Source organism: Calonectris borealis, chromosome 10 (assembly GCF_964195595.1).
Source record: "Calonectris borealis chromosome 10, bCalBor7.hap1.2, whole genome shotgun sequence".
Taxonomy (NCBI): domain Eukaryota; kingdom Metazoa; phylum Chordata; class Aves; order Procellariiformes; family Procellariidae; genus Calonectris; species Calonectris borealis.
Window position 1 is genome coordinate 17,910,593 of NC_134321.1, and position 27,050 is coordinate 17,937,642.

At 40.6% G+C, this 27,050-nt stretch overlaps 2 protein-coding genes across 11 annotated transcripts in view; both read left to right on the top strand.

Annotated features, from left to right (window-relative positions):
* Window positions 1–10,457, top strand: part of NISCH (nischarin) — a 32,082-nt gene extending 21,625 nt beyond the window's left edge. For 4 of the 5 annotated variants that reach the window (XR_012675060.1, XM_075159206.1, XM_075159207.1 and 1 more), the window contains 8 exons: window positions 1,114–1,235; window positions 2,109–2,164; window positions 2,663–3,982; window positions 4,418–4,592; window positions 5,816–5,969; window positions 6,571–6,699; window positions 7,660–7,821; window positions 9,066–10,457. Coding sequence is in view for 4 of the 5 variants with exons in the window: in XM_075159206.1 (XP_075015307.1) it covers window positions 1,114–1,235; window positions 2,109–2,164; window positions 2,663–3,982; window positions 4,418–4,592; window positions 5,816–5,969; window positions 6,571–6,699; window positions 7,660–7,821; window positions 9,066–9,694 (2,747 nt within the window). In the remaining variant the exon portion in view is untranslated. Of the gene's footprint in view, window positions 1–1,113; window positions 1,236–2,108; window positions 2,165–2,662; window positions 3,983–4,186; window positions 4,294–4,417; window positions 4,593–5,815; window positions 5,970–6,570; window positions 6,700–7,659; window positions 7,822–9,065 lie in introns of those variants that run through there. The other variant, XM_075159209.1, reaches the window with a different exon arrangement.
* Window positions 10,458–10,492: 35 nt separating this feature from the next.
* Window positions 10,493–27,050, top strand: part of STAB1 (stabilin 1) — a 68,251-nt gene continuing 51,693 nt past the window's right edge. The window contains exons 1-8 of one of the 6 annotated variants that reach the window (XM_075159182.1): window positions 10,493–11,336; window positions 14,264–14,542; window positions 14,686–14,780; window positions 15,909–16,003; window positions 16,582–16,746; window positions 19,123–19,258; window positions 24,948–25,084; window positions 26,552–26,667. In XM_075159182.1, coding sequence (XP_075015283.1) covers window positions 19,178–19,258; window positions 24,948–25,084; window positions 26,552–26,667 — 334 coding nt within the window. In that variant the 5' untranslated portion in view covers window positions 10,493–11,336; window positions 14,264–14,542; window positions 14,686–14,780; ... (1 more) ...; window positions 16,582–16,746; window positions 19,123–19,177. Of the gene's footprint in view, window positions 11,337–14,263; window positions 14,543–14,685; window positions 14,781–15,908; window positions 16,747–16,790; window positions 16,989–17,958; window positions 18,041–19,122; window positions 19,259–24,947; window positions 25,085–26,551; window positions 26,668–27,050 lie in introns of those variants that run through there. The other 5 variants (XM_075159179.1, XM_075159183.1, XM_075159180.1 and 2 more) reach the window with 5 other exon arrangements.

Genomic DNA, 27,050 nt, shown 5'->3' on the forward strand with positions numbered 1-27,050 from the left:
TTCATTGTTAGACCTTAAATCATGAATAATGGAATTAATTTCCTGATATGCTATTTCTATGAATTTTCTCTGCAGTTTTTCTAGACACCATCTGTTTCCGTAACATATTATTCAAATTAAATGTCACTGGCAAATGGCTTATGGAAAAAGATTAAATATTTATATAGGAAACAGAAAACCAAAAATAATGCTGTCATGTTCTGTTTTCCCTGTCAATTTGAGTTTCCTTCTTGCTAACACAGTGTTTTGTTCAAGTAATAAATACCTCTTGTGTTTCCTCTGACTATGAGATGGTTTGATGTAATCTCTAAACTTTACCATCAATCCAGAAAGAATACGTGCAGGAGTTTTTATGCTTAAGCCAGAAACATATCCACACTGTAATTCTCTTGTTTATTTGCACATTTATGTACTTGAGCTGGCTGGCTGGCTCAGTGGTAATACTGAAAATTTATTTGCTCTGTTGTGTCAGCACGATGCTGTGAATATCAAACAGGCAAAAAGTCAACTGTCCCTGAGAATGTTGGCTTATATGCATTCATGATAAGTTTTTACTGATGATTCAGCTTTGAACCCTTCAAAAAGGTTCCGAATAAGGTGAGATAGTTGTCTTGAGTGGCATTTGAGGGACCAGACCTTCTGAGTCTGGTTGAAGGTTTTACACAGATATTATACTTGTTCACTTGAAGCCTACAGAAAGTTGAGAGAATGCTACAAAGTTTACAAAGAGTGCTCTGCTGTGTTTTTGCCAGCCTGGCAATGTTTTGGTAAAAGGATTAGTATTAACAAAACTGACTGGTTCTGTTAAAACTAAATCATGTGAAGAATTCTTATACCAAATGTTGAGATTTAAATTGATTGTTAGCTTTAAAAATGAGCTTTAGCATGCAACTTTCACTGCAGTTAAAGGTACTTCTGTAATTAGACTAAAATTCTACCTGCCTTTGTTTTGTCCTGGCTATTATGTGAAGATATCCTTTAGCTTTAATGATTTATGATCAGATCTTGATTTGTACAATTTTAATTCCACTTGTTTGGCAGATACTATTTGGTTAGTATCATTCATTTTGGTTTTACTTCAGTGATTTTAAGAGCTGTTTATATTTGTTCTAGAAATAATTTGTGAAGAAACAGTCCTAGCCAGCAGTTTTTTGCAATCCAGTGGTTCGACTCCTACAGACCATACAGTTCCCCAGAGATGCTTTGAAATACCAGACTCCAGATGTAAAAATCAGGTAATTGCCATTCTTCTGTTTATTTTATGGTATTTTTAAAAGTATTTTTGCAAGCTTAGTTCTGATATTAAACTTCTGTTATCATAGTAATCCATAGCAAAGGTTTTTTTGATTCCCAGAGCTATTATAATGGAAAAGGAGGTAGCCCCAAATTTGAGTGAAGGGGTTGGCCCACCTTGTAAATTAAATGCATAATCCAAGTTTACCAGCGTTGCAGAGAATTGTTGTCACTATGTTGTGACTTCGAGACATTTACCTAGTATTAGTATCACATCATTTAATATCCTCTTAGATACGGAGTGTAAGACATCTTCTTATCTTACTAAAATACCAGTTTTTGGAAGGTGATTCTCTTGCTAGTAGAGTGGAAGAACCTTCTCCCTGTCAATAGGTAATGGCCTTAATTTGCCTTCTTCAAATTCCTGCTGTTTCATAACTTCTGTATTGTGATTTCATTTCTTGTATTGGAAACACTCTTCATATGTATGGCCTCAAGGAATGAGACAGCAAGACTTGGGGGAATCTCTTCCTTTGCTACCAGTGTAGTTGGTCTTTGTAAAGTTCCTTTATCTTTTTGCCTCACTTTACACTACTTCAGTAAAAATTTGTAGTGTGCTGAAATGTCTGTGGGTCACAGGTTGGATCTGTTCTCAAGTCACCAGCAGAGTTCATTCTTTTCCTGCCTTAACTGAATGCCCAACCTAAAGTAAACAGATAGTGTTTCAGGATCCTCAAAGGATAGCTGTTCAGTGAGGACTTTGCAGTGAGTTGGCTAGCTTTAAAAAGCGGGAGCCAACATTGCTTTTCATGTATGCTGAAGTCTGACAGCAGCTGTAAGTAGTTGATAGCTTCCTGGTGTTTTCTTCTCCTTAGGCACCTGCCTCTCTATTGGATTCATGCAAAGAGTATGGAAGTGGTCGTCATATGTGGTGAGCTAGATATATAAGTTCTGGTTTAAATGCTCATTAGCTTTTGGATAATAACAGTGGATGCTGCCCTTTTAAACCCAGCCTTAAAGGCAAAAGAGTCTCTTCATTGTATGCTGCCTCTGGTTTTTTTTGAACCAAAATCAATTTCATGGTGTAAAGTGTTTTTAACCTTTGAACCCTGGAATGCAGTTGGTAGTTTCAAAACCAGCAATAGCTGTATTGTAAAGTGCTTTAACTCATAAGGATATGCTTATCAGGGTTGAGAAATGGAAGATGAGTTAAACATTTTAGTTTTCACTTTCTATAGAATTACTCGCTACCAGCCTTTAAAATCAATGGCTGTGTGCAGTACAAAGTTGTTTTACAAAATTACACTTTCTTAACTATAGCAACAAGAGTAAACCTCAAAGTTGTCAGAAGCAGCACCATGAATTGTAGGTAGCTATGGCTTTTTAAACTCAGGCTTGTGCTTACTGTGACTTGTTATCTCTTTTGAAGTTTGGATCGTTCAGAGGAAGACGACTGTGCGGTGCCTGACCCTTGTAACACCGTCATCTTGCCTTTTAATTGTATGTCTTACACTGCCACAAACCAAGATTTTATCCAGCACCTTTCTGCCTTGATAGTGCAGACTGTGCAGAGATCACCCCCCTCCTTTACAGAGAATAAAGGAAGCCCTCCGGGTGATTCCAGAACCACAGACAAAGAAGATGGATATTTTGAAATGGGACTTCATGAAGGAGATCAGACTTTTGAGTTCAGCATTACTTCAGATACTCGTTCAGATACTGACAACATAGCAGTGGAGAGCGTTGACATAGTCAAAATTCTATGGAGTTTTTCTATTCACATTCATAAAGGACTCAGGCAGTTTGCTTCCTGTTTGGTTTTGACTGATGATATGCTAGCTGTGTTTGAGATTCCTCATCAGGAATTGAGAGGAAATTGCCAGCACATCTCTTCTGCCTTGAAATTAACGCTGTGTTTTCCATATACTGATCTAACAGAATTTGGCTTTCTCCTGCCAGAAATCTGTTTAACACTGAAGCTGAAAAACAGTGACAACTGCTTGATTATTGTTTCAGACTCCCAGAATCTTCAAGACTTTTATTCCTGTTTACACATGTGTTGCTCTCAACACTACACATCAGTGTTACCAAGATCAACATTGTACTGTGGAAAAGCAAACCTCCAAGAGTTTCTCTGTCAGCTTATGGAATTGAATTGCATTTCAGCAGAAGATGTTGAAATAAAAGGTTGTTTCCCAACATACCTTGTTTATGGGAATAAAACCAATGTTCAGAAAATCTTGCATCAATCAGAGTCAGCTGGCAATAACAAAGAATGGTCAAAAAATGTTTTGTGTTCTGCACTTTATTCTTCAGTGTATAAATCTTCTGACCAGGGTCCCTGTGTGGTCCATCCGTGTTGGATATTTCTAACACCCCAGCATTTGTACATAGTAAAAGTGGATTTCAGTTTACTGCCGGGTAAATGGGTAGGCACAGAAGACTTGGAAAGTGTATTTAAGCTGAATAGGATTCCATTAGCATCACTTGTGTTGCATCCGACTCATGGTTCCATCCAGCAGAAGGGTTCTTTTTTGGATGGGCATGTGCTGGAGTTGCTCGTTGGATACAGATTTGTTACAGCAGTATTTGTTCTACCTCATGAGAAATTCCACTTCCTAAGAATCTACAGTCTTTTAAGGACACTCCTGCAGGATGTTAAGACTATTATTATTTTCAAAGCTTCAAACAAATCAGGTGCTGTAAGAAATCATGTTGTGGAGGCAAACAGACATGGTCAGTCCGCAAGGTAACAATTCCCATAAAAGGTCTGTTGCATGCTGCTGAGGATAATGTGGCCTAGCCAATGTGTTTACAGTTGTCATTGTAATTGGTTTTGGCCTGTAGTATTGATGAAGAAGTACTTTTTCATTCTGGTAGTCTGTAGTGAATGTCTATGAATGGTTATTCTGGGCTGTATCTATCTACCTTTTGTTTCTGTTTTGTTTTATAGTTGCAACATAAAATATATTTTCTTGTGGAAGGAGACTTCCTATTTCATGTGCTTGTAGACTGAGCTCATGGCAGATTGACAGCTATGCTCAAGAGAAATCATTTAAAGTAAACTATTAATAGAACTTGCCCGTTCCCAATTTCTGAATGAAATATAAAGTATTAATTTTTGTAGGGCAAGAGCTGTGTATCCTTGAATTTTGATTTAATGTGTTTTCTGGATCTCTTCTAGCTTTTGCAAGCCTCATCTGACGCTGTCATCTTTATATCCATCTGAATTTCTTATGCAGAAGATAACAGAAGATAACCAGATTCCTGTTCACATTCATGTTTCTGTGTCTCTGCAGTATGTGGCTGGGCTGAAAGGACATGCCCTAGTTGAGTTTTTCCATGGCAGCATTGCAGAGGTATTGTGCCTAGCCTAGGTGTATAAAATGGTACCTTGTGGCCTCTCAGTACTAGAAAATATTTTAAAAAGAACTTTCCTGACCAAACTCTAAAACAAGAGTTAGGCTCTGCAAAACCTGGAAGCGTTTTGGTCAAAAACCATTTGGGGTTCCCCTCTACAGCGATTGGGATCCTGCCAGGCATACTTTGCCTTCAGGATCCTTGATGCAGAACAGGAGAGTAGGTTAGTGTATGTCTTGAAGAAGTGATTACTCCAAGAACATTCCTCTTTTATTTAAAGTGGCAAAAGGAAAGAAAATTACTGGAGTGGAATTATTTTGTGACAGTATCTAGCTAAATTAATAAATAAGTGTCCTGAGTCCTTTGTGTAATATGGGTGCATGAATACAACACAACATGTGCATGGCTGTAGGGACTCTAGAAAGATGAGCAGATGAACCTAATTTCTGAATAACAGATTTATAGTCTGTGTGGGGAACATCAAATTTAAAAGTACAACTCTTACCTTTAAATTCATGGTGTGGCTTTTTAAGTGATAAATCATTGTGGTCTGAGTACAATTGTCAATTGAAAAGCTTATTGAGGAATACAGACTTTTTTTTATTCCTTTACCTCACTTCCAAGTCTTCTAAGTAATCAAAAGTTAAAAGTTGTGCTTCTCTTTTTACACCAGGAGAAGCTGATAAAGAAAGCAGGTCGCTCACTTGAGGATTCACAGTAAGCTCATCAAGCTAGAAGCTGGGAGCTGCCTAGTTGGAACAGCAGCTGTAGTGGCAAGCTGTGCTTCTGTCCTCTCTTAAGGATCTTTGAATCCAACCCCTCAGTAGCATCTGAAGGCTCAGTAGACTTGTTGAGGCTTGGGAGGCACTGCTTATCTGTTGATTAAAATTTTGTCTGCGATGTCTGTTGTAGAAAGTCTTTCTTGTGCACTAGATGTTTTTCTCTTCTAGTTTTGGTCAGAAAACAAGGAGTAATTAGACCATGACAGAAAAATTATTTTCTTACATAAACACAGGACATTTTCAGTAGACCGCTGTTGTGTTCACCTCAAAGCTGCTGCGTTTAGCAGCTTTGAGGTGAACTTCTGCTCTTTGACTGTAGCATGTTCAGATGCTTCAGATTTTGAAATTGTTTTTCTACTAGTCTAAAGCCTCTAAGATGATGAAACTATCTGAAATATCAAAGTGTGCAGGTGATTTATGAAATACAATTTACATCTTAGGTGGAAAATGAAGAGTTGAGACATCTCATGTGGTCTTCAGTTTTGTTTTACAAGACTCCCAGTGTGGAAGTGATGGCTTGTGTGCTTCTCTCAACAAAAGCTATTTACTTTCTGTTGGATGATTCTTTCGTTCATGCTGATGAGCACCAGTCAGGTAAGATAGCTATTTTGATCCTTTAATAAGGTTACCAACTTAATCCCTGTCTGTGTATTTGTCTTCAGTTTAAGTACTAGTTTTGGTCGATACTCTTACTTGGACCTCCTAGTTGAGGGAGAGAGTGGCACAGTTTGCCGTATGCAAAGTGCTCGCCTGAGGCTTTTATGTTCAAAAAACAGGGGCTTGAATCATGGCTGCTTCTCAGACAAGACCCTTCGATGTGCCATTGTATCCATGCTTTTCTCAGATGTCATTTCATAGTCCCTAGCATCACCTGGGCAGCTAAGGCCCTTTCATAACCAAAATGGTAAGTGAAGGGTCATGAAATTCATGGTGTGCATTCAATTCATGTGAGTGGTTTGTTAATGCATCTGCTGATTTAAATCTGTGATGTGATGGCTGCTTCAAGAAATGCTGCTAACAAGGAGATTTGGTTGTATTTGTTTGAGAAATTATTAGCCACTATTCCCACCTTCTTCCTAATTTCTTCCTTCAAGTCTGATATAGGCATAAGATTTTAATATAAAAATTATTCTTATGGAAAGAAGAAGAATTGTTTTTTCTTTTGACTTTTTTATCATATATCCTTTTTCAACAGATTTTTGGAACAAAGAAAACTCAGATTGTGAAAATAGTTCTTTCCACCTCTCTTGCTGCTTTGTGCTAAAACTTAATGACCTGCAGTCAGTAAATATTGGCCTGTTTGATCAATACTTCCGAATTACTGGTGAGTACATCCTGTGCTTTAAGTTTTTTCCAGTTCTGTTTTGCCTGTTTAGTCTTGTCTTAGATGGATTCCTGTCTTTATTTTATTAGTGAGATGGAAGAGTGTATTGTTGCTTCTCTTTCTTAAAAGAAATTAAGTTAACATAACACTGGTGGTGCTGTACCAGTAGGCTGATAATACTGTCTTGCAATGTCTTGTAATTGAGGTAACTGGGAAGCTTAATATCAATGAATTAATTGGTCCCAAAAGTGCTTTTAAAAGTTCTCCTTTCTTAAAGACACATCAAAAGGGAAAGCTAAAGACTCTCTTGTTGTTCTGAGGCTTTGCCTTGCAATAAAGAGTAAAATCAAGGTACTGTCCACGTTGCAAAATGGTTGAATTTTTGGATGGAAAATGAGGCCTTAAAGTTTACGAAAGGTAATGATGTCAACTTAAAATTTAATGGAAATTACATGGGTAAAGTTTCTGGGCTGGTGCTTTGCCTCAGAGTCCCACTACATGTGAGCACATTCCTGTGTTCTAAAATGTCTTCTAATTGTGTTGAGACCTCGATGTGGGGGCAGGGGGCGGAATCTCCCATGTGGAAATGATTTAAAGTGACCTTACATATAACAAGTTCACAAAGAAAACTTAGAGCAGTATTTTCTGTAAGATAAGTTGTAATGATAAGAAGATGATAATAAGGTTGAACCCCTACACAATAGTCGAACAGTTAAATCGTAAGTGTACATCATGTTTTAAATCAAAAGAAATTATATTCTTTATTTTTTGAGGGATTTGTAAGGATTCTATTATTCTTTTCCAAGGATTTGAAACCTTTCTGAGTATAATGATGCATGTTTTCAGGAGGAATAATCCTTGCAAGAAATCTTTTTTGGTGACAGTTGCGTGTTGGTTGAAGAAATTATGATAATGCCACATACATATTTGTGAGTGGTTTATATTCTATCTTCTCTTAAGGACACTCTGCAGATCATATAGTTACCTGCCTGACAAGAGACAGTTACAACACTCACACCTTCATACAGCAGCTTATGGCGGTTCTGTCATTGCTTGCACGCACACCTTCACCTGAACCAGTAGATAAAGACTTCTACTCTGAATTTGGGAGTAAAAACACAGGTAAGTGGTCTTTTCTACATGTCATGAGTTATTTAGGCATCATACTTAGGGCATCATCTAAAGTGTACTAGTTAAAAACTTCTTTGAGGGAAATTTATGCATCAGTTGTTTCCTATTTGATACTTTAATCAAACTCCCTGACTTTAATTATCTTACATGTGCCTTATCTGAACAGAATTGCTAAATATAAACAGTCTTGCACATGTGAAGTTAGGGATGGCTTCTTGAGTCCAACACAACCAGCACTTCCTATACAGTATTTTCGGGTGTGTACTAGTGTAGCTCTCACTGCAAGTTTCAGCATAACCTATAAAGTCTTGGAAGTCATCAAAGAACAGTAAAGGTAACAAAGTCTGAAGGTTACGTTTTTCCTCACTTGGTCAAATAAAAGAATCCTGTCATTCCATGAGAATGTACTGAAATGAAAACTTGCCTTTTTTAAGGTGCATTAGGTTCAATTCCAATATCAGGTGAAACTTTTTTGCTTAGAATTCTGAAGCCAGTTGAAGGCATGAAATAAAATGGCATTTTCCAAGAATGATTGTTATTGTTACTGTTCTAAGGAGAAGCTGTGTAAGCCCAGAAAGTGCAAGGTTTGATGGGAAGTCATATATCTTATTAGACCAATTGATTTATGTGAAAAAAGCAGGCATGCTTCCTTCAAGCTTTGCTATGTTGTATTTCAGCACTTATAGGGAGTAAGGGACTGCAGTGTCACCCCCTGCCACTCCAGAGCGTAGCATGGAGCAGAGTAATGTGCTCATCCAGTAGGGATATAAAAGTAATTAATGTAGAGTCGTCTTCTTTTGTTGTTTTAATTTCTGCCTTTTCTCTCTGCTTAAAAGAAGCAGGGATTTTGTGTTCAGTGATCTGATAATGCTTTCAGTGAGTTCAGAACTGGGGAGTGGGAAGGAGGCAGAGAACGTCAGCTGGTAGGGAGGTGGATAATCTCTGATACGAGAATCCAGCTGTATTTCCTTTAACCTCTTCCGCCATCGCCCTGAACTAGTTATGTGGTTAGAAATTTGCAGAAAAGTACGTTGGTAATGCAAGAGAGACTCCAGTAGAGATCTGCAATCCAAATAAAATTATTACAATATTGTATGTAAGTAAAACCATATATGAATAGATACAAAACTTGAATTCTTCCAGCTGCAGCCAACTGTCAAAGGTTGTTGCTTATCCTAATGCATTAAGTATTGTATAGTACTAAACGGAAGTATAATAATGTATGTTTCTTGCAGGAAAAATGGAGAATTATGAACTGATTCACTCTAGCAGAGTAAAATTTATTTATCCAAATGAAGAGGAAATTGGGGACCTTGCTTTTCTAGTGGCAGAGAAGATGGATGGTTTGACTAATCTTCATTCCCTCAACATCCTTCTGTATGTGTTGGCATTTCAAGTAAATCATGTTGAAGGATCTGCCCAGAACACTAGTTCACTTCAACCTAAAACACTTATATTAACCAGCTCTGATTTGTTCCTCTTTGATGAAGATTATATCAGTTACCCACTACCTGAATTTGCTAAGGAACCACCAAAGAGAGATAAGTACCAGCTTGCAGATGGAAGACGAATCCGGGATTTAGATAGAGTGCTTATGGGTTATCAGACATATCCACAGGCCCTTACATTTGTGTTTGATGATGTTCAGAATCAGGATCTGATGCAGAATTTAACACTGGATCACTTTGGAGAAACTGATAGTGCCCCAAAGGGAAATGCTAAACAAGAAGGCAGCAGGAGCAGAGAGATCCAGTGGTACATCTTTATCCCAAGTGCAGAAAGCAGGGAGAAATTAATTTCATTGCTTGCAAGGCAGTGGGAGATCTTGTGTGGTAGGGAACTGCCTTTGGAACTCACTGGGTAATTATTGCACAGCTAAGTGATTTCAGTGTCTATTATAAGGTAAAGCACAGTGTTTAAATAGATAGCGCCTGTCAAGTTCTGTTTTTTTAATAAGGAGCTGACCTGGACTCCCTTGCTCCCTAGTGCAGTGAACATTTAATAGTACATAGAAGTATCCTGAAGTGTTAACTGGGGACTGAACTTTTTGTAAAGTCTATTTTTTATGCAATAGTAGTAGTGAAAAAAATCATGAGACATCCTGGGAAACTGTATGGAAAAATTAAGGAGTCAACACTAGTTATGCTGTCGTCTAGGGCTGTTAAGGTTTCTGCTATTTTTCTGTATATATCAGTCTGGCTGTTCTATACAAATTCTAATGTGTAAATAAGGGTAAATGCTTGTGTATGTTCAAGTGCAATGTTCTTTGTACAAGAAGTATTTTGGGTATGCTGCTAATGCTTATTATTTAATGATCTTACAGTTTTACATATGTTTTTCTTTGAGGCCAAATGTAATTATTTGCTGCCAATCATGAACTCAGCAGTAAAATTTGAGCCACAAGCGGGTGACATTTTGATATGAAATTTCATGGGCATTCTTTTTCCTTATCCTAGGATAAAGAAGAATTGCCTGTTAAAGATCCACTCAGTATTGTCTTGAAAGTGGAAATACCCAGCATGGGTATATGAGCATTTTGTCAGCAAATAATGAATTTGTATCTCTGAACACAAAGTCTTTCTTTTGCCTATTTTGTCAATACAAATAAAGTGTAATTTGACAGTTTTCTTTTGGCCTTGTCTTTATTCAAGTTTATCTTGTATTTGCAGGTTACCATATGGCAGTTCAGCAGCACATACTATGTTCCTAGAGTGTATTGTAAAGCATGAAATAAGCAGCAAGATGAAAGAAGGAAATAGTTTATTCTACTATAGCAAGTTTGTACTGGTCCAGAAATAGAACTGAGTCATGGAAACTGAGGATCTGCAGCTTCTAAATACAATTTAAGGAGGATTTATTTCAAGTACTTTTGCTTCTCCATCAGATATTAGGGATTTGCTCTGCAGGCTGTCATCTTTAACTTGAATATTACCATGCCCAATAAGTTTTAGCCTCCCCCATGACAGTAAAATCCGTACTCACTATGATGAAGACAAATACTGAGACTTTGAAAAAGACTGTTCTATGTCCACTGGGATTAAGAAGGGAAGGACAGTTTTGATACATATGTGCCAGCTGATGTTGCTTAAAACTGATGCTCCTTAAACATGTAGAAAATTTTCGGTTGGAAGAGATCTCTGGAGGTCCAAGAGTCAAACTCAGAACAGGGCAAACTTCAAACAGATTGCTCAGGGCCTGCTCCACACAGTTTTCTCCAAGAATGGCAAGTCCACAGTGGCACTGGGAATTTGGTTGTTCTGTGGAGTATTTTTCCATGCTGATGGGGAGCTTGGCTGTGCTCTTCGGGCTCCAGGTGCCAGGAATGTTGCAGTCAGTGCAAGGATAACAAAGACACAGGCAGCCAAAGTCAAATTGTATTGCAGGATGCAGTGGAGTTCCCTAAGCAACCGAAGAGGTGAGGAGCATTACTTGAGTGCTGCTCTGTTTTACAGTTTAGCAGAGGAAACCTAGCCCCTCTCAAGCTTAGACCAAACTGAACAATTAAGGTACGTACTGTAGGCTCTTGGGGAAAACTAAATTTTCCTGTACTTTAGAGATCTTCTATTCCCTGGAATCTCAAGGATACTTATGTTCATTTAAGCTTAATTGTCATTAGGTAGAAAAAAATAACTTCTAAAATAAAAATCGTAGTGATAAAATAATTAAAAGCTTAGGTCTTCATTAGTTCTTTCCGAAGTAACTCTGTTAATCACTTATTTGTAATTCTCATGGGTAACACTTGAGAGGAGCCTGTGGCAACTTGAATAGTCTGATCTGCAAGCATTTGAGAACAGATGAACAGATCATTTACAATATGGTTTATGGTTTGAGCGAATGCAAAGGGAATCTATAATGAGTCCTATGGAACTGCGTAGGATTTGAGCCAACATGAATAGATATCTCTGCCTCTCATTCTAGGGGTTATACTTGTTGTTTCTGGATAAGTCAACCCTGCTTCCATCTTGCTTGCAAGGCCTATCCTGGGGGATGCTTTGTGCTTGAGACAGACCTGAGTTCTGTTTCTAAGCATCCTTTGTAAAGCCCAACTGTTCAAATGTATTTTAATACACTAGTGCATATCATAGAATCATGTATTAGAATAAGCGAGGATAATCCCCTGCTTGTTGCATAGTTTGAGCAGTCAAGGTCTCTTTTCAGATTTTATTCCAGCAAGAACACAGCTGTGATTAAACTTGAAATTCTTTTAAGTCCACAGCTGTTTAAAACATTAAATCTGTCCCTTTGGATCAAATTATTAATCCAGGAAACAGGTACAATTCCCCTTTGAGATCTTGGTAAACACTGTTCACATTTTAAGATGAACAGAATGTTCAATAATTCATTAGATACATACTGCAGTATTTCTTGATTCTTCCATTAAGTATCTCATCTATGGTGCTATAAGAATTGTTTATTTTCAGGGCATTTTTTCAATAAATAATCTTTTATACTCTGCCAGGTAAAGCATGGGCTATGCAAAGTAAAGTGTCTTCCCTGACATGGTAGCTCTTGTTCATTTTTACCTGAGGGAAAAAAAAAACCCACAACCCAACCAAACCCAAAACAAGAAGTCCCCCTCTCTTCTGCTACCAGATATCTGATCTCCTGCTCTTTTGCCTGTGTTAAAACCTGCTGGAGTTACAGTGCTTTGTGGGTACAAACTTCTATTCATTTAAGTGCAATGTTAAGCTGAAAAACTGTATTCACTGCCATTCCTCAGCACCAGCCTGTTGTCTTTATTGTCTAATTCTAATATAATCTTTTGTTTCTACATGTTGGGATTTATTTAAATGAGTTTTCCTTGGAAATGCACAATCCTTCATGTTGAACTTTATGAATTGGCTGTTTCATTTCATAAAGATTTCTCAGCTTTCCACAATTAGTTTCTACAGAAAGTTCTGCGAAAAGTAGCTTCGTAAGCAGTTGTGGTCACAAAAAACAGTCTTGCTTTCTTTCTCTCTTTTTTCAAGAGTGCTATGAAGCTCTGCATGTGTATTTCTATTTCTTTAATAATCCTTTATACGCAAATCTTTTACAGCTTCCAACCCTTGTTCAACATTAAGACAATATCTGAGTAGCTGAAGTTATGACCAGATGCATGCATAGGCAGGTGGGGAGATGTTTTTCAGGAAAGTATCTCCTAAACCATCTTAGACTTCCATAGTCTGGCTTTTCAGCTGTTGTAGATGTGTGCCACCCTAGGAAGACCCATGCAGTTATTTATGTTCAGTGTCATCTGCTGAGGATCTGGCCAAAGGTTTTAAAACTCCCCTTGTATTACAATTGAAGAATTGTAAATGAATCTCATTAGGAAGGAAAGTAAATGAGGTGCTGACCTGAGCTAAACCGTGTTTTCTTTGCAAGAAGAAATGACAGTGTGACCTGCATCCTGTCTGTCCTGTGTCCATTCCCATGTTTCTTTTACAGCACTCTGATCTGCCTGGCTGTAGATGTACTGAACAGCGATGTATTTACATCAGCCCCTTTGACTTGTCTTCCTGTTCTTGTCAGCTTTGATAAGCAGTTTCTTTTTTTAAAAAAAAAATCAAAGTAACACAAAATGCTGCTTCTTCTTGCTTGAATGTCTCTCTCAAAAAGTTTACTTCTGCAGTATTAATCTTCAAACATACCAAAACTTAGGTGGAAAAGCAGGAACATGAGGAAAAGCATGAAGTTGTGGTTCAGAGCAGACAGATTACAAACTTGGGTTTCCTGCTGTCTACCTGATAATGAAGGGCATTTAGTAACTCGGAAAGCTAAAAATTGGAAAAAGGGAGGGTATGAAACTCATTAGACCAAGAAGGTACTGAAGAAAGACTGTGGCCAACACTGGAAAAACCCCACCTAAATAGATGTTTAAAGAGTAATAGCCAGAGGTGGTAAGCTGGGCACTAAGTCCTCATGCTTCAGACCTTAAGGTCTCTGAGAGGGGACGACGAGAACTCCCAGCATCTCTAAAGTTGTTGAAAATGCTGAGATAGTGGGATCCCAGCTCTCATCTCCGTCATGCTGTTCTCAGGCAGGTGCTTCAGTGCAGTCCTTGGCAAACTTGGCTATAGCTTTAGTCAAGCACATTATAGGCCCTTTCTATCCCTTATTCATAACAGTACATGAAGGGTAAGCAGCACCACCATGGGAAAACACTGCCTCTTCAGTCATGCTGATGTGAGCAGGTGCTGAGTTTGAAGCTCTGCCTGTTTGTTCAGACATCTAATTCATATTGAATATCTGTGGGGAATTTAGTGCCCGATTCTACCAGTATAATCCCAGGGCTCTGCTTAATAGATGGGAAAGGTACAAAAGTAAAACCATATGGGAATACGTAGCTGGCTTTCACTGCAGGAGCAGTGTAAAGGAACTGGGAGTCAATAGCAATAAATAGGGCAGGACTTACAGCATTTATGTACTGACATTTGTACTGCTGCCCTTCTAGATTTTGAACTAACAGGATGCAAGCAGCCGCGATAATTTCTTCCTGAATCGACAACAACATTGTGCTCAGGCAGCTCTACCTGTCTGCTTGGAATTGGACCATTGCGTGTGTGCATGTGTGAGAGAGATAAACAGACTCCTATTCGCTGTGTGACCCTGTTTTTTGCTTTTATCAGCAAACTTTAAAATTCCTATTCCTTCCAACTTGCCAAGAGAAAAAAACCCAAAAAAGTAGGATTGTGTCTTAGCCTCTGCACCAAGAGCCTCAGGGATGTGTTCAGTAAGTATGGTACAGCTGGCCCTCTTCCTACACACAAGCACTTCTGGCTTGGTCTGTTTAATCCTTTGCTAGTACCTCTTCAGACTCACAGCCTTCTCACACACTTATAATTCAGACCAAAGAGACTTTATGTTCTTTCCCAGATTTCCAGAAGAGTGGAATGAGAGTCCATTTCTCACTGTGGATGTAACCAAATGGTCAGCTCCCACAGAAGCTGTGTGGCAAGGTAGACTGGATAGTAAATCATTTGTCTTGGCTCTGTAATTTCTGTAAAGATTGCTTAAACAAAAGATTTCAATAGCAGGAAATTGCCCAAGCTAGCCAGGGCTGCACGCACTTCACAGAGAAGGGCTGGTGACCCAGCATTTTAAAATGCAGCATGTGACACAGGCAGGGAGGCTGGAAGGATCGTAGCTGTATCCTTTGCCTTTACCCAGGCAACTTTTTTTTCCCATGGAACAGGTTGAGTACTTTTCGCCAGCAGTTCCTGAACTCTGAATGTTAATGTGTTCACAGAAAAATGCCAGGTCTTAGATAAGTTATTTTAGAGGACCCAACCTTTCATCAATGCATAAAGCAAAAAGACTGAGTGAGGAAAAAGTCCTGAGCACTGCTGCTTGCCAGCAATCTGCTCATGATTTGGGAGACTGAGACCACAAGGTAAATTATTAGTGTCTTGTAGAAGTCATCTGTGTCAGGGCCAGAAGTTGAAGATGATGCTTCTGAGACCCACGTCTGTGACTTCAACTGCTAAACCAGCCGCCTTCTGCCATGTGGGCAGGAGACACTTTACTGATAAGTCAACCTCCATGCTTTCCAAAACAAACAAAAGCCCATGTGCTAAACCTCACAGATAAACACATGGGCAGACAGTTGACAACTCCTACCGTATGTTTTAAAATTGGATTTGCACAATCCTATTTCAATTGAACATTGACTAGAACGTGAATGAAACCCTTCTACCCTGCCTGCACAGGGCCATTTGCATGCTCTGTCATGTCTTGCCTATAAATTTTCCCTTTGATGAAGTTTTTTTTTTGCCCAGTTTTCCTGTCTTACATATTCCTTTAATTGCTAGTGGCATAGCAAGTCCCGTGGCTTCATTCTTAATGCACTACTGGGTATTTCCTCTGTAAATTCAGGACAGTTTAGAAGCAATCAGATGTTGAGCCCTCTGACAGATCCCAGGATCTTGCTTTGTGGGACTTTGGAGGATTGAAATGCTTTGTGCAGGTGCCTATGTATATGAGCTGGTCTCATATAGAAATGAGTGAGGGAGCTAGTTTTTTTATTTATTGACAATTTTGAAGGGTGTTGCACAAAACAGTGGAATCAAAAAATTGATCCAATGCATTTTGCCTCTAAGGCCTCTAAAATGCCTCTTTTTATTGATGTTATCCATAAGAAAATCCATCTATCTGCCTAGGAGGAATCCATCTATCAGAAGAGAACAGGAACAGTGTAAGTGGAGCAGTAATTTGTGTTTATTTCACCCAGTTTTGCTCCCTGTGCTGTTTCCAGGCCGGTGTTGCCATCTTTGGTGATACTGCCAACTGGACTGCCACTGCGAGCATGTTGGCATCTTTCCACTGTGCATTATTAATGGCTCTTGGCCACCCATTGATTTGGAGGTGGTTGGTGCTTCACCTTCTTGCTAATTCCCAGAATCATGCAGATCCAAAGTTGAGGCAGGTTTTGGTGTTCCAGATCCAGCAACAGTGATCAGCAAAGTAAGTTTCCATTCTCTCAGAGCAGTTCATACGCAGTGGCTGAAACGCGCTGCCTATGCCGCTTGAACAGGAAAGCAGTATGTGATGACAGATGACCTTTTGATTTTTCAGTTTATGCTCTGCTGCTGTACAATGGCACTCCTCAGTGTTTGCGGTTTTAGCCTGTATATTGCTGTTGTATTGCTTGCCTTTAAATGAGATATGGTCAGATAAGGAAGCTGGCTGTGAGCCTTTTGATGTTGCTGTGAATCTGATTTATTTAATTCAGACAGGAATTTCACCAAGCCTTTCTCTCCCTTCCCTTCCTAGTTTCCTTGGAGTAGGTCAGATACAGTGATGATAGGCAGCAGTGGAAAGCCTTGGAATCAGTCTTTGTGTGTCCTTTTTCCCCTGTACCATTTTCAGCGTTGAGCCATTTAGAAAACGGTCTGAAGATTCATTAAAAGATGCCTATGTCTCTTCAAGTGCCTCAGGGTAAGCTATTTATTTATCCTTATTTATATTTATTCTGTGTTCAGTTTTGGGCCCCTCACTACAAGAAGGACATGGAGGTGCTGGAGCGCGTCCAGAGAAGGGCAACGAAGCTGGTGAAGGGCCTGGAGCACAAGTCTTCTGAGGAGCGGCTGAGGGAACTGGGGTTGTTTAGCCTGGAGAAGAGGAGGCTGAGGGGAGACCTCATCGCGCTCTACAACTACCTGAAAGGAGGTTGTAGTGAGGTGGGGGTTGGTCTCTTCTCCCAAGTAACAGCGATAGGACGAGAGAAAATGGCCTCAAGTTGCGCCAAGGGAGGTTTAGATTGGACATTAGGAAAAATTTCTTTCCTGAAAGAGTGGTCAGGCCTTGGAACAGGCTGCCCAAGTAACAGCGATAGGACGAGAGGAAATGGCCTCAAGTTGCGCCAAGGGAGGTTTAGGTTGGACATTAGGAAAAATTTCTTTACTGAAAGAGTGGTCAGGCCTTGGAACAGGCTGCCCAGGGACGTGGTTGAGTCACCATCCCTGGAGGTATTTAAAAGACGTGTAGATGAGGTGCTTAGGGACATGGCTTAGTGGGCATGGTGGCGTTGGGTTGACAGTTGGACTCGATGATCTTAGAGGTCTTTTCCAACCTTAATGATTCTATGATTTTATGATTCTATTTTCACCTTAAAACCTTATCAGCTATCTGTGGATGCCCAGTACTGGCAACTTAATCCCTATGTCATATAGCCAGCTCTTGGAAACCCACCAACAAGCAATCAACATCCTTCTAGGCTGCCTCTTTTAGCTGTGTATGTCTAACAGGTAGCATGGGGCAGAGAAGCAGTCTCATTCTTCTGTTTACATGGCCAGTCTAGTACCATGACTGTAGGTAAAGAAAGCATTGTACAGCTTCCATATTAATGTCCCCCTCTACAAGAACGTCCCCACTGTCCATTTGCGACTTTGCCGTCCCACCAGAACTGGTCTGAGCTGTGTTGTCTGTGCCTCATTTCACAGGTCTGCGGGGTACCAAATGGTTTCCAGAGCTGTACAAAGCCTCTGACCTTGACAAAGTGGCCGTCTGTTGGGCAGCAGTGGTCCCAGGGCTGCAGTTGTCCTGTAACGGGACAAGCGGGCTGAGTTGTCAGATTGAGTTGTGGGCTGGTACTTCTCACACGGGTTGCAGTGGATGGTTGTCTGCCTTATCTGCTTCCTGTTAGTGCAGGATATATAATGGTGCTTGCTGTTCATCATGCTGGCTGTCTCTGTAGGATGGAGGAAGAGGTAAAGCACAATTAAAGGCACTAGTAAGTACAGCAGTTCTTATATACTTTATATGTGTATCTTTGTGTGTATGCAGGGGGTGAAAAAATATTAATGCTCTCAATTATTTATGTAAACACAAGAGTAGCTTTCTATCCTGGTTTCATGTAGGCATCTTCATGTACTATTAATGGCTCAAAAATGAAAAGATACCTCATTGCTCAGTAGGATTTGTTACTAACAGAAGCAGTCTTTAGACTTCTCAGTACAGTGGGTTCTCTTGGCGGCGTAGGGAGACAAAGTCCGTGTAAAATCTGTCGATAATCAATTCCTGGTTGTTTGTAATGTTCAAAAGGAGTTCAATTGCAGACCATACCTCAGGCTAGTATTTATTTTTTTAATCCCATTTGGGGACTTGCCTATTCAGAGTGCTATGGAAGTGCTCCTTGGATTCATCAAGCTGTCAGCAGAGTGTTTGGAAAATGATGTATTTTGCCACTGCTGCCATAGCACCTGAAAAATCTGATGCTTTTCTTGCTGTGAAACTCAAATATTTTAAATAAATATCAAAGCCTACCCAAAGTAGTTGATTGATTGATAGGATGTGCTTACATTATTGCTCTGAAGTGCAGCGTATCACTCGCATTGCTTTGTTCATGTATACTTTGGGATAGGCAATGGTTGGGTCTACCTTCTGCGTGAGGTGTTGTGGACATACTAACATCTATGGTAAAAGGAAATTAACTTACCCTTCATGAATTCATGGTATTTGAGTTTGCCCATTGGATTTGCCTTCAGTTAAGCATACAGTTAACCTCTTTTCATTCCAATTAGTTGAAAACTAAGGATTTCCTTCCTTCTGTTTTGAACTGATATGTAAGAGGAAATCCGTAGATGTTCCTGTTTTGAGTAAACCTTTTACTAAGGAGTTCTGCTTGTGCATTTAAAAAAAGAATAGAAAGAAAGAAAAAGGTGGTATTGATTCAGACGTAATGCTAGAAGTAGCAGATCCACTCATGAAGGCTTTGCAGCCAAAGAGTACAGTGCAAAAATGTTCTCTCCCTGTTTACTTTTAACCTCTGGTTTGTCTTGGATCTGATTCTTAGTAGGCGGTCTTATCTTACAGAAATTGCAGCCTCTATCGCCACCCCTTCTGTGGAAAGGGTCCTGCCTGTAAAAGCATGAAAATGCATCCTCCTGGGCTGCTGTTTTTCTTCTTAGCAGCATGCTTCACTCCCACAGCTGACTGCCAGAATCAGAAGGTAAGCCTGTGAGTCTTTGTTTAAATGTTCATTGAACGGTTCTTCATATTTGGATGGTTGCTTGTTACGAAATAGTCCACCACAAAACTCCTTTTTTCATTTACATTTAGTTAGGTACAGAATAACATCCATAATTAAACTTCAGAACTGTAAAGTATCTTCTCTGCTTGTGGGTGGGTATGTGTGTAGTCTAAACTGAGGAGCTAAAAATAAGGTTGAAGGGAGCTGCTTGAATTTTAGATCAGATTAAATTTGTATTTATGGTCAGCACTGAATGCAAAAGTAGCAATATGAAAGGACTGGACATCTTTTCTTCCGCTATTTTCAGTACGTGTGATGGGAGCTTAGCATCTGGCAGAACAGGTCCATAAGTTTCCCAGGAGAATTTTATTAAAAAATTTTAAAAATCTCATCAAATTGTTGCTTTTGCACAGTGTAAATACCCTTGTTTCAAGTACATTTCCCAGCAGCTCCCCAGTGAGGAGTGTGGAATACTTTCCATTTTGTTTCCGTTTTGTTTCAATCTTGTTGATTTTCTTTTGATTCCTTTATCTCCGTTCTGGTGTTTAGCAGCAGCATCTAGAAGAATATATGATGCCCTCGTAGATTTGTGGTCTAGCCTCCATGGTGAGGCATCCCATTTTCTGTAGGCTAGAATTCACACTGATTAGTAATATATTGTCTTCTGCCGTGGCCCTTGTTGTGTCCTGCTGTTGGAGGAATGAACTGGCCTACAAAGTCAGAAGTTGTGTGAGGCATTTGGAAATCTTATTCCCTGGAGATCTCAGCTATGGAAGGCTTGTCTTGCCTTGAATGACAGAGAGGGGCCTTGTGGGGAATGGACAGACCTGTGCTAAGGAAAGTGCATGTGAGTCTGAAAGACTTAATTTAGAAAAATCCAGAGCCCTGAAAAGATGCTTCAGTGTCAGATCTTTGGGTGGAAGCTTTTGTATAGACCCTTTCATAAAAGGCCGTAAATGACTAATAAGCATGCAGATAAGGTAAGAACCTCATGAACCTTTGGGCTTGTAGGATAATACAAACATAGAAGAAGTGTCTCTACTAGTGTTTTTGGTTTGTCTGGAAGCATGGGTTCCAGGCAGATGGGTTCCAGTATAGTAGTGCGTTCAGAGGCATGGGCTCACATCTTCAGCTGGTGTAAGTGGAAATTTTGGTCTCTTGACTTGGAGACACTGTGTTGATTACTGAGTTGTCTGGCTTGGTGTGACACAGTTAAAATGTCAGGTAATGAGTACCCACTCACAGAGAAGTAAAATGTTTTGAATCACCTCTGGAGCAGTTTATTTAATCCAGGAAAAATAACCCCCTTTTAGAGTTTTTCCCCAAAAGGTTCCCTCTTTTTGGAGAAAGAGAAGAAACATTTGAAAGGTTATAATGGGAGGTAAGGAAAAACAAGGGTCTAATGAAGTCTTCTCTGATAGTTTAGGATGGCCATTGGATTTGATTGCAATAGAAGTGCTGTGATTCCACAAGAGGCCTCCGTTGGCTTGCAGGAGACTTGCAGGGCCATCAAGAAAGAAAAGAGAGATTTTGTGCTAGCTGTTTTTCAGTGATGTTGCCTCAGGGCTCTGATTTGATGGCTCAAACACGACAGCAAATCTGTTAGCCTGATTTGTTTTTTGTATACCTCTTGGTATGGGCTGGGGAAGATGCAGCAGATGTGAGAAACATGAAAGTTTTTCTGCTGGGAGGAGGCCAGTCCCAGGCTGTGCTGGAGGAGGAATGGAGGCATGTGGGAAATGAGGTGAGTGCTCTCTGCATCGCTGTGCCTCCAGTGCTCTGCAGCTGAGATGGTGGGAAACACCCAGGGCAACAGTAGGTCTTGTGTTATGTGATCTCTGGGCTTGATTGTTCATCCTCGTGCTGAAAAGTGTCTTCTCTGGACAAATGCGAAGGGTTTGTGTGTCCAGGAGCCGCTGGTCTGTTCAGCTAAAGTGTTATTGAGAACTTCTTGGGGAAGTACATGACTATAATGACTCAAGCATGTGTCTAGAGCTCTGTTTTGTAACGGGCAAATCACTGGAAACTTGGTGATTCATTAGATAATGTCTGTTTCCAGAACTGGCTCCCAGGATTGTTGGAGCCGAACACTGACGTCCAAATGTGTTTTGCTTTCTTCCTTGAGGTTTTGCCATGCAGAAGGATTTGTGTTACGGTTTGGGAGGAAAAGATAAAGGGAGAAAATGAGGGGAATGAAACTAGCCCTTAAAAAAACGTCCCCTTAAAAAAAATTCTGGAGGTGGAATAAGAGAAACATGAGCACTTGAGAAGTAAGGGATATCTGTGTCGGAGTGAAAAGAGGGAAGGAAACACTGCAGCATCCAGAAGCTCAGATACGTCTCAGCTAAGAGGGCAGCAGCTGCTCATGCACATGCATGTGTTTGAGTGCAGGGAGAGAGCAGAGTCCTACAAGTCTGGCAAGACAGAGTTTGGACAGAGGCACCCTGGCTCTTAACTTCTTTCGGCTACAGCTAGATGTCTTCTGCTTTAAAAGCCTCCTCTAACTTTGGAGCTGTTTGAGAGCACCAGTCTTCCTTTTCTGTTGCTTTGTACCTGAAGTGCGATACAGTCCAGGCTCACAACATCATCTCTTGTTGGTGACTGTTTTCACCCCCTTTCCCTGGTGTAGCCACCCTCCACCTCACTGACTCTCGGCCCAGCAGGCAGCATTGCTGCATCACAGGGGCAGACATTCCCTCTCGCTGCTTCCTCTCCAGCGTCTTCAAACTTAGAAACAGCAGTCACAGATGAGCCCAAGGGAGCAGTGCGTCATTGTTTTCCAAGAGGCTGTGCCCAGGAGCCACCTCTGACTCAAACTCCTGTCTATCTTTCATCCTCTCCAAAATTCAAGTATCCAAACTGTTGCATTTATGTCTTTTGATTCCCTCTTCTGCTTTCCTAAGAAGCAAAACACTCCAGAAAATGACTGCTTCATCAGTTCTGTCACTCAAATAAGAAGGGAAATATTTTTTTTTATTATTTTCCACACAGCTGTTTTCTTCCTCTTTCTTCCCGCCTGTTGCTGCTGACACAAGTATATTTCCTTATAAAAAAGGGAAGATCTTACTGGAAAGCTGCCTAAAGCTCATGAAATGTCCCAGAAAGGTAGGGTAGGGGGGATTCCACAATAACTGTCTCATCTTAGAGGCCTGCGAGTAATTGAAGAGCCAACACGGGGGAGTGACAGCCCTTCTCCTCTCCCAGTGTCCATCTCCATTTAGAAATGGAGCCACATCGATGAAGGGAAGAGACGGAAAATGGAATAATGTGTGAATAATGGTGTCTTCCTCCACCACCATGACAGAGAACACATTAAATGGCCCAACTGTGTCTGAGAGCCAACTCCTGATGCCTGGAAGTAAAGATAAAATAGAAGATTGGAGAGTTTTAATTTAGCGTTTTGTGCTCTTCTGTTTGTGTGGTCTTTTTTATACAGATAGGGTGGCTCAGACACCTGATAAAGGTTTGTGGGATAGTTCTGACAACGTTAACATCATAACTCATGGGAAGGCGTCCACCTCTGTGTTTCTTCCTTGGGCGTCTTCCCATTCCTCTTTCTGAGGCATTGTCTAAGTGAAGCTAAAAGCTGGGATTTGATGGGACTAGAAAGGCAGGAGATGTACCGTTCTGTCAGCCTTAATTTGGAGCCCTAATTTGTGCTTGAATCAGCTGGTTGGATGGGCTTCTTCAATGGTACCCCATCAATGGTACTCCATTGTACAGAGACAGAGTACTCCAGAGGTAGCACCTCATTTATCCATCCATGTTGGCTGTCTTCTCTGTTTTTCTCCATGAAAAGGGGAAATCTCCTCTGACTGCACTAGGTACCAGTGGGGTGGAAATGTAAGGAACAGCAAAGCTGACCTCTGTCCTGCTGGATAAAATTAGTAAAGCCAGTGCTCCCAGGACATGGATAAGTGGATTAGGTGGATCTCAGATTGGTTTTGAGCTGTTTATAATGCAAGGAAGAGAGTCATTGACATAACAGGTTCCTTGGGGATTCTGCCACCAAAGGACGTGGAGGTTACTGTACGGTAAGGAAACCCCCAGATGCACAACTAGAAATTAATACCTATGTGAGGGGCCACCATAGACAAAGGAATCACTTTCTTCACTGGGCAGCATTCTTGCATGGATGGCTTCAGAAAATGAGAAATAGCTCAACTCCAGGCAGAAGCAATGTGGGTGTGAGTCAGGAAACTGTTCCAGGGAGATGTCCCTGCGGACCTGGGACTTGAGGGTTATCTCTCAGGAGGTTTTCCTGACAGGCTCTGCTGGCTGTCATCTGGGAGGGCCTTCCTGAGCTGTTGATAACTGATGGGAAGCCATGGGCTTCCTCACTTGCCTTGAGGCAAATGTATGCATTTGGGCTTAAGTTCAGAGGAAGCAAAACTGAGATTGCTGATGGGAGTCCAAAACAGGGAGTTCTGGGCACAGGAGAGCTGCTGCGTTAACAGCATTGTTCAGGATTGGCTTAAAAAATCCCAGATTAAGGCCACCTCCCAAAATTTGATCTAATGTTTTTATTTTTAGAAAATACAGTGCCTGTAGAGCACTGAGGTGAGCTGTGGTTTTTTTTTCCAGTCGGTGACCTTTTGGGGCAAACATAGCTCGTGCCTCCCAGCTTTTCTCTGCCATTGTCAGTGACAAACATTGTCTCTTTTTAAAATGAGCAATGAGGTTTCCATGCAGTGGCTTGACTCCAGGAGTTTAGGAGTACAAGGAAACCTTTTTGGAGTAAAATCATGAGCTTTAATGACAAGCTGGCATATGATGATGATTATTTGCTCTGGGGCTGTACATTCTTCATCTGCTCTGGCTGTGTTTCATTTGGAGAAGCAGAGTTGGTGGGTACAGGGGTACAGAAAAGCCCTGTGAGGAAGCCTGAACCCCTGAAGTTATTCTCGTTGGGTGTAAGGACTTGTGCTGAATTTATCACCAGTCATGTGAATTATCCAAGTGTCCTACCTGATCTTCTTGCCAGTGTTTATGGGGTCCTTCTCACCTAGGGTCAAAGCATCAGGGGCCATCCAGGTGGTCAGAGAGGTACAGAGCACCTTTCCTTTTAATCCACCCTGCTGCCCCCGGCACCTTCTCGAAGACAATTGCCATGAGAAATATTTGTGTGAGCAGCTCCTGGGCTCTGGGAAACAGACTGCACTAACGCATTTGGTTCTTCAGACCCGTGAAACAGCAATGAAACCACCAGTGAACTGGATCGTATCAACGGCATTGAAAACAGAAATGCTGTGTTGCATTTTAATTCAGTGTCTTTCTGGCAAGAGTTAATTAATTCAGGGCTTGTCCTCACATACCGCTACCACATGTTTGCAAAAGATCAGTTTAAATTAACAGTGCAGGGTTATGATTATTTTAGAAATGGTTAGAATTTTTGCTGTGAGGCGTAGGGGAAAGATAAGATAGCTGTGATCTGCCCTATTGCCTTCTAGCTGAGATCCAATCAGAGTAATATGCAGCAGCATGGCATGATAGTTTAGCCCATGTGAGTGTGTGGTGTACCCCCCAGCAGCTGCACTGGTCACTGCCCTCCCCAGTGGTATCTAAAGAATGGTGCAATGTTGATAAAGATATTAAAGGTTGGCAAGATGAGTGGCTAGGGTAACAACTTAATTTTGGGCTTATTTCCATTCTGTTTTTTCTTTTTAAGTTAAAATCCATGCGATGCAATATCAAGACGATGTTTACCTTGAATACAGCGTGTACTGCTTGTGCTGCAGCGCCAAAAATGTTGTGTCCAAGAGGTTGGTTAAAGGCTACCCAAGGGTTAGGAGTGAGGGACTGCAGGTAAGGCCTATTTACTAACCACGTTAAGGTTTTGGTGCAGCCCTGCTATGCAGGGAGTAGTGTCTATGCCTTCAGGAGAGCACATGTGTGTTTTCTGAGCTCTAAAGATCCAAGGAGTTTTGTTTTCAGGTGCATAAAAATTGATTTATGGCCCCTATTATTGTTGCTTTTGTCTCCTTGCAAATCCCATGGACTTTTTGCTGGGCATAAGGTTCTATATACATAGAACAAATTACATGATAATTACCTCTAACTTGCCCTAAATAGCCTGAGTTTGCTGATCCCGCTGTAGCAACTTAACAGAGGTCTGTCTAGCATAGAAACCTGTTTCAGACCCAGAATTAGGAAAATAATATAGCGATAGTCCCTCTTGTATATCCTCCCAGCTTCCAGCAATAATCTTCTGAACTTTTTACCTTCCTATTTTGCTTTATGACAATTGCTTGTTCATGTGATCCTTGCTTTTATTCTGTTGAGCTTGGCTCTAATAGGAAAAGGGTGAAGGAAAACTGAATTTACCAGGAAGTTTTTAAAAAATGAAACACTATAGATTATTGTTTGCGTATCTATTCAGGAGTGAATGTTAACAGTTAATATATAGCTCCATTGTCTACTGTTTTTTGTGATTCGCTATTCTGTCGAAATACTTTAAAAATAGCTGTAGCAGTTTTGCAGTTTATAGCAGTTTTTGCACAGACACATAGGAGTCAGATTGAAGCCAAAGCGGCAGTGCTATTGAGACAACTTCCAAGTTCCTTTTGGGAAGGATGTTGTGCCAAAAATAAAATGAAGTGTAAGAATAATGTGAGTGTATGCAGCTTTTCTGAGTGTTATTTGCTCTGGTGGTGGTTGTTGGACAGACCCAAGAGTAGTTCTGTACTGCATACGTGCAGAACAAGAGACACTGCCATTAAGGGCTTACCCTGTGTGTAGTCATGATGGATGAAGGGTTGAAAAGAAGATGCTTCTTTTGGGGATTTAAGGGGTTTGTCCAAGATTGCGTAGAGAATCTGTGAATAACACAGCTATTAAATCCAAATTTCCAGCATCCCAATCTGGAATCTTTAGTGCAAGACAGAAAGGGACGTGTCCTGCAAGGAGACTTTGTTCTTTCAAGGTTAATTAAATGTGAAGTCTAATCTTGAGTCACCCTGGAGATCCGAACTTTGTTTCTATGCTAACCCTCCAGCATCCAAGGTTTCTGTCCTGATGCCCTCAGACTGCTCACAGTCCTGTCTCATATCCAGTCCCTCGCAGATTTCTTGTAACCGATTTTCAAATCAATGGGCATCCTTAGCGAAGACATAACCCGAGTACAAACTCTTGCATGCATGTATGGCAAAGGCAATGAGTGCCCTTCTTTCAATTCAGAGTTCAGTGCACTGCAGTGTGATTGCTTAGAAACCCTCCAACAAGCGTGTGGTATGTTTGTGTTGTAATCATGAATCTTGGATTGTTCTTTTTAAGATACACTGTCAAGTTAGGAGAAAATACCCTTTCCCAGCCAGGGTGCCATCACATATGTAAGAAGGAAATTGAGGAGAAAAAGTGCTGCCCAGGATTCTGGGGTACGGAGTGCTATGGTAAGTTTTTCATCTTTTTACAACACTCCCTAGCTGTTGAATAACTCAAACCAGTTTTAACAGAAAGCATTAAATATGCATTGAAGTGATTAATTTTCATTATTCCTCGAACACTCACAAGGTCTCCGTTATCTCTCTGGGAGGTTCAGAATATAATGGGGAAGGAATCCCTTTGCTTCAGATGAGTTAAATCCTCTTACATTTAACACATAACATAACCTCCTTTGGTGGAACTTCCTTTTGTCTCTTCTTTAAAAATAAGCTTTTGGAAAGGGATGTTTTTGTTCCTCTTTACGAAAGTTTCCAAAGGAAGAGGAAGATATATCTTTCTGATGTCCCTCTAGTCTGCAGTGCGTGTGCCACGTGTGCCACTGTATAGTCTG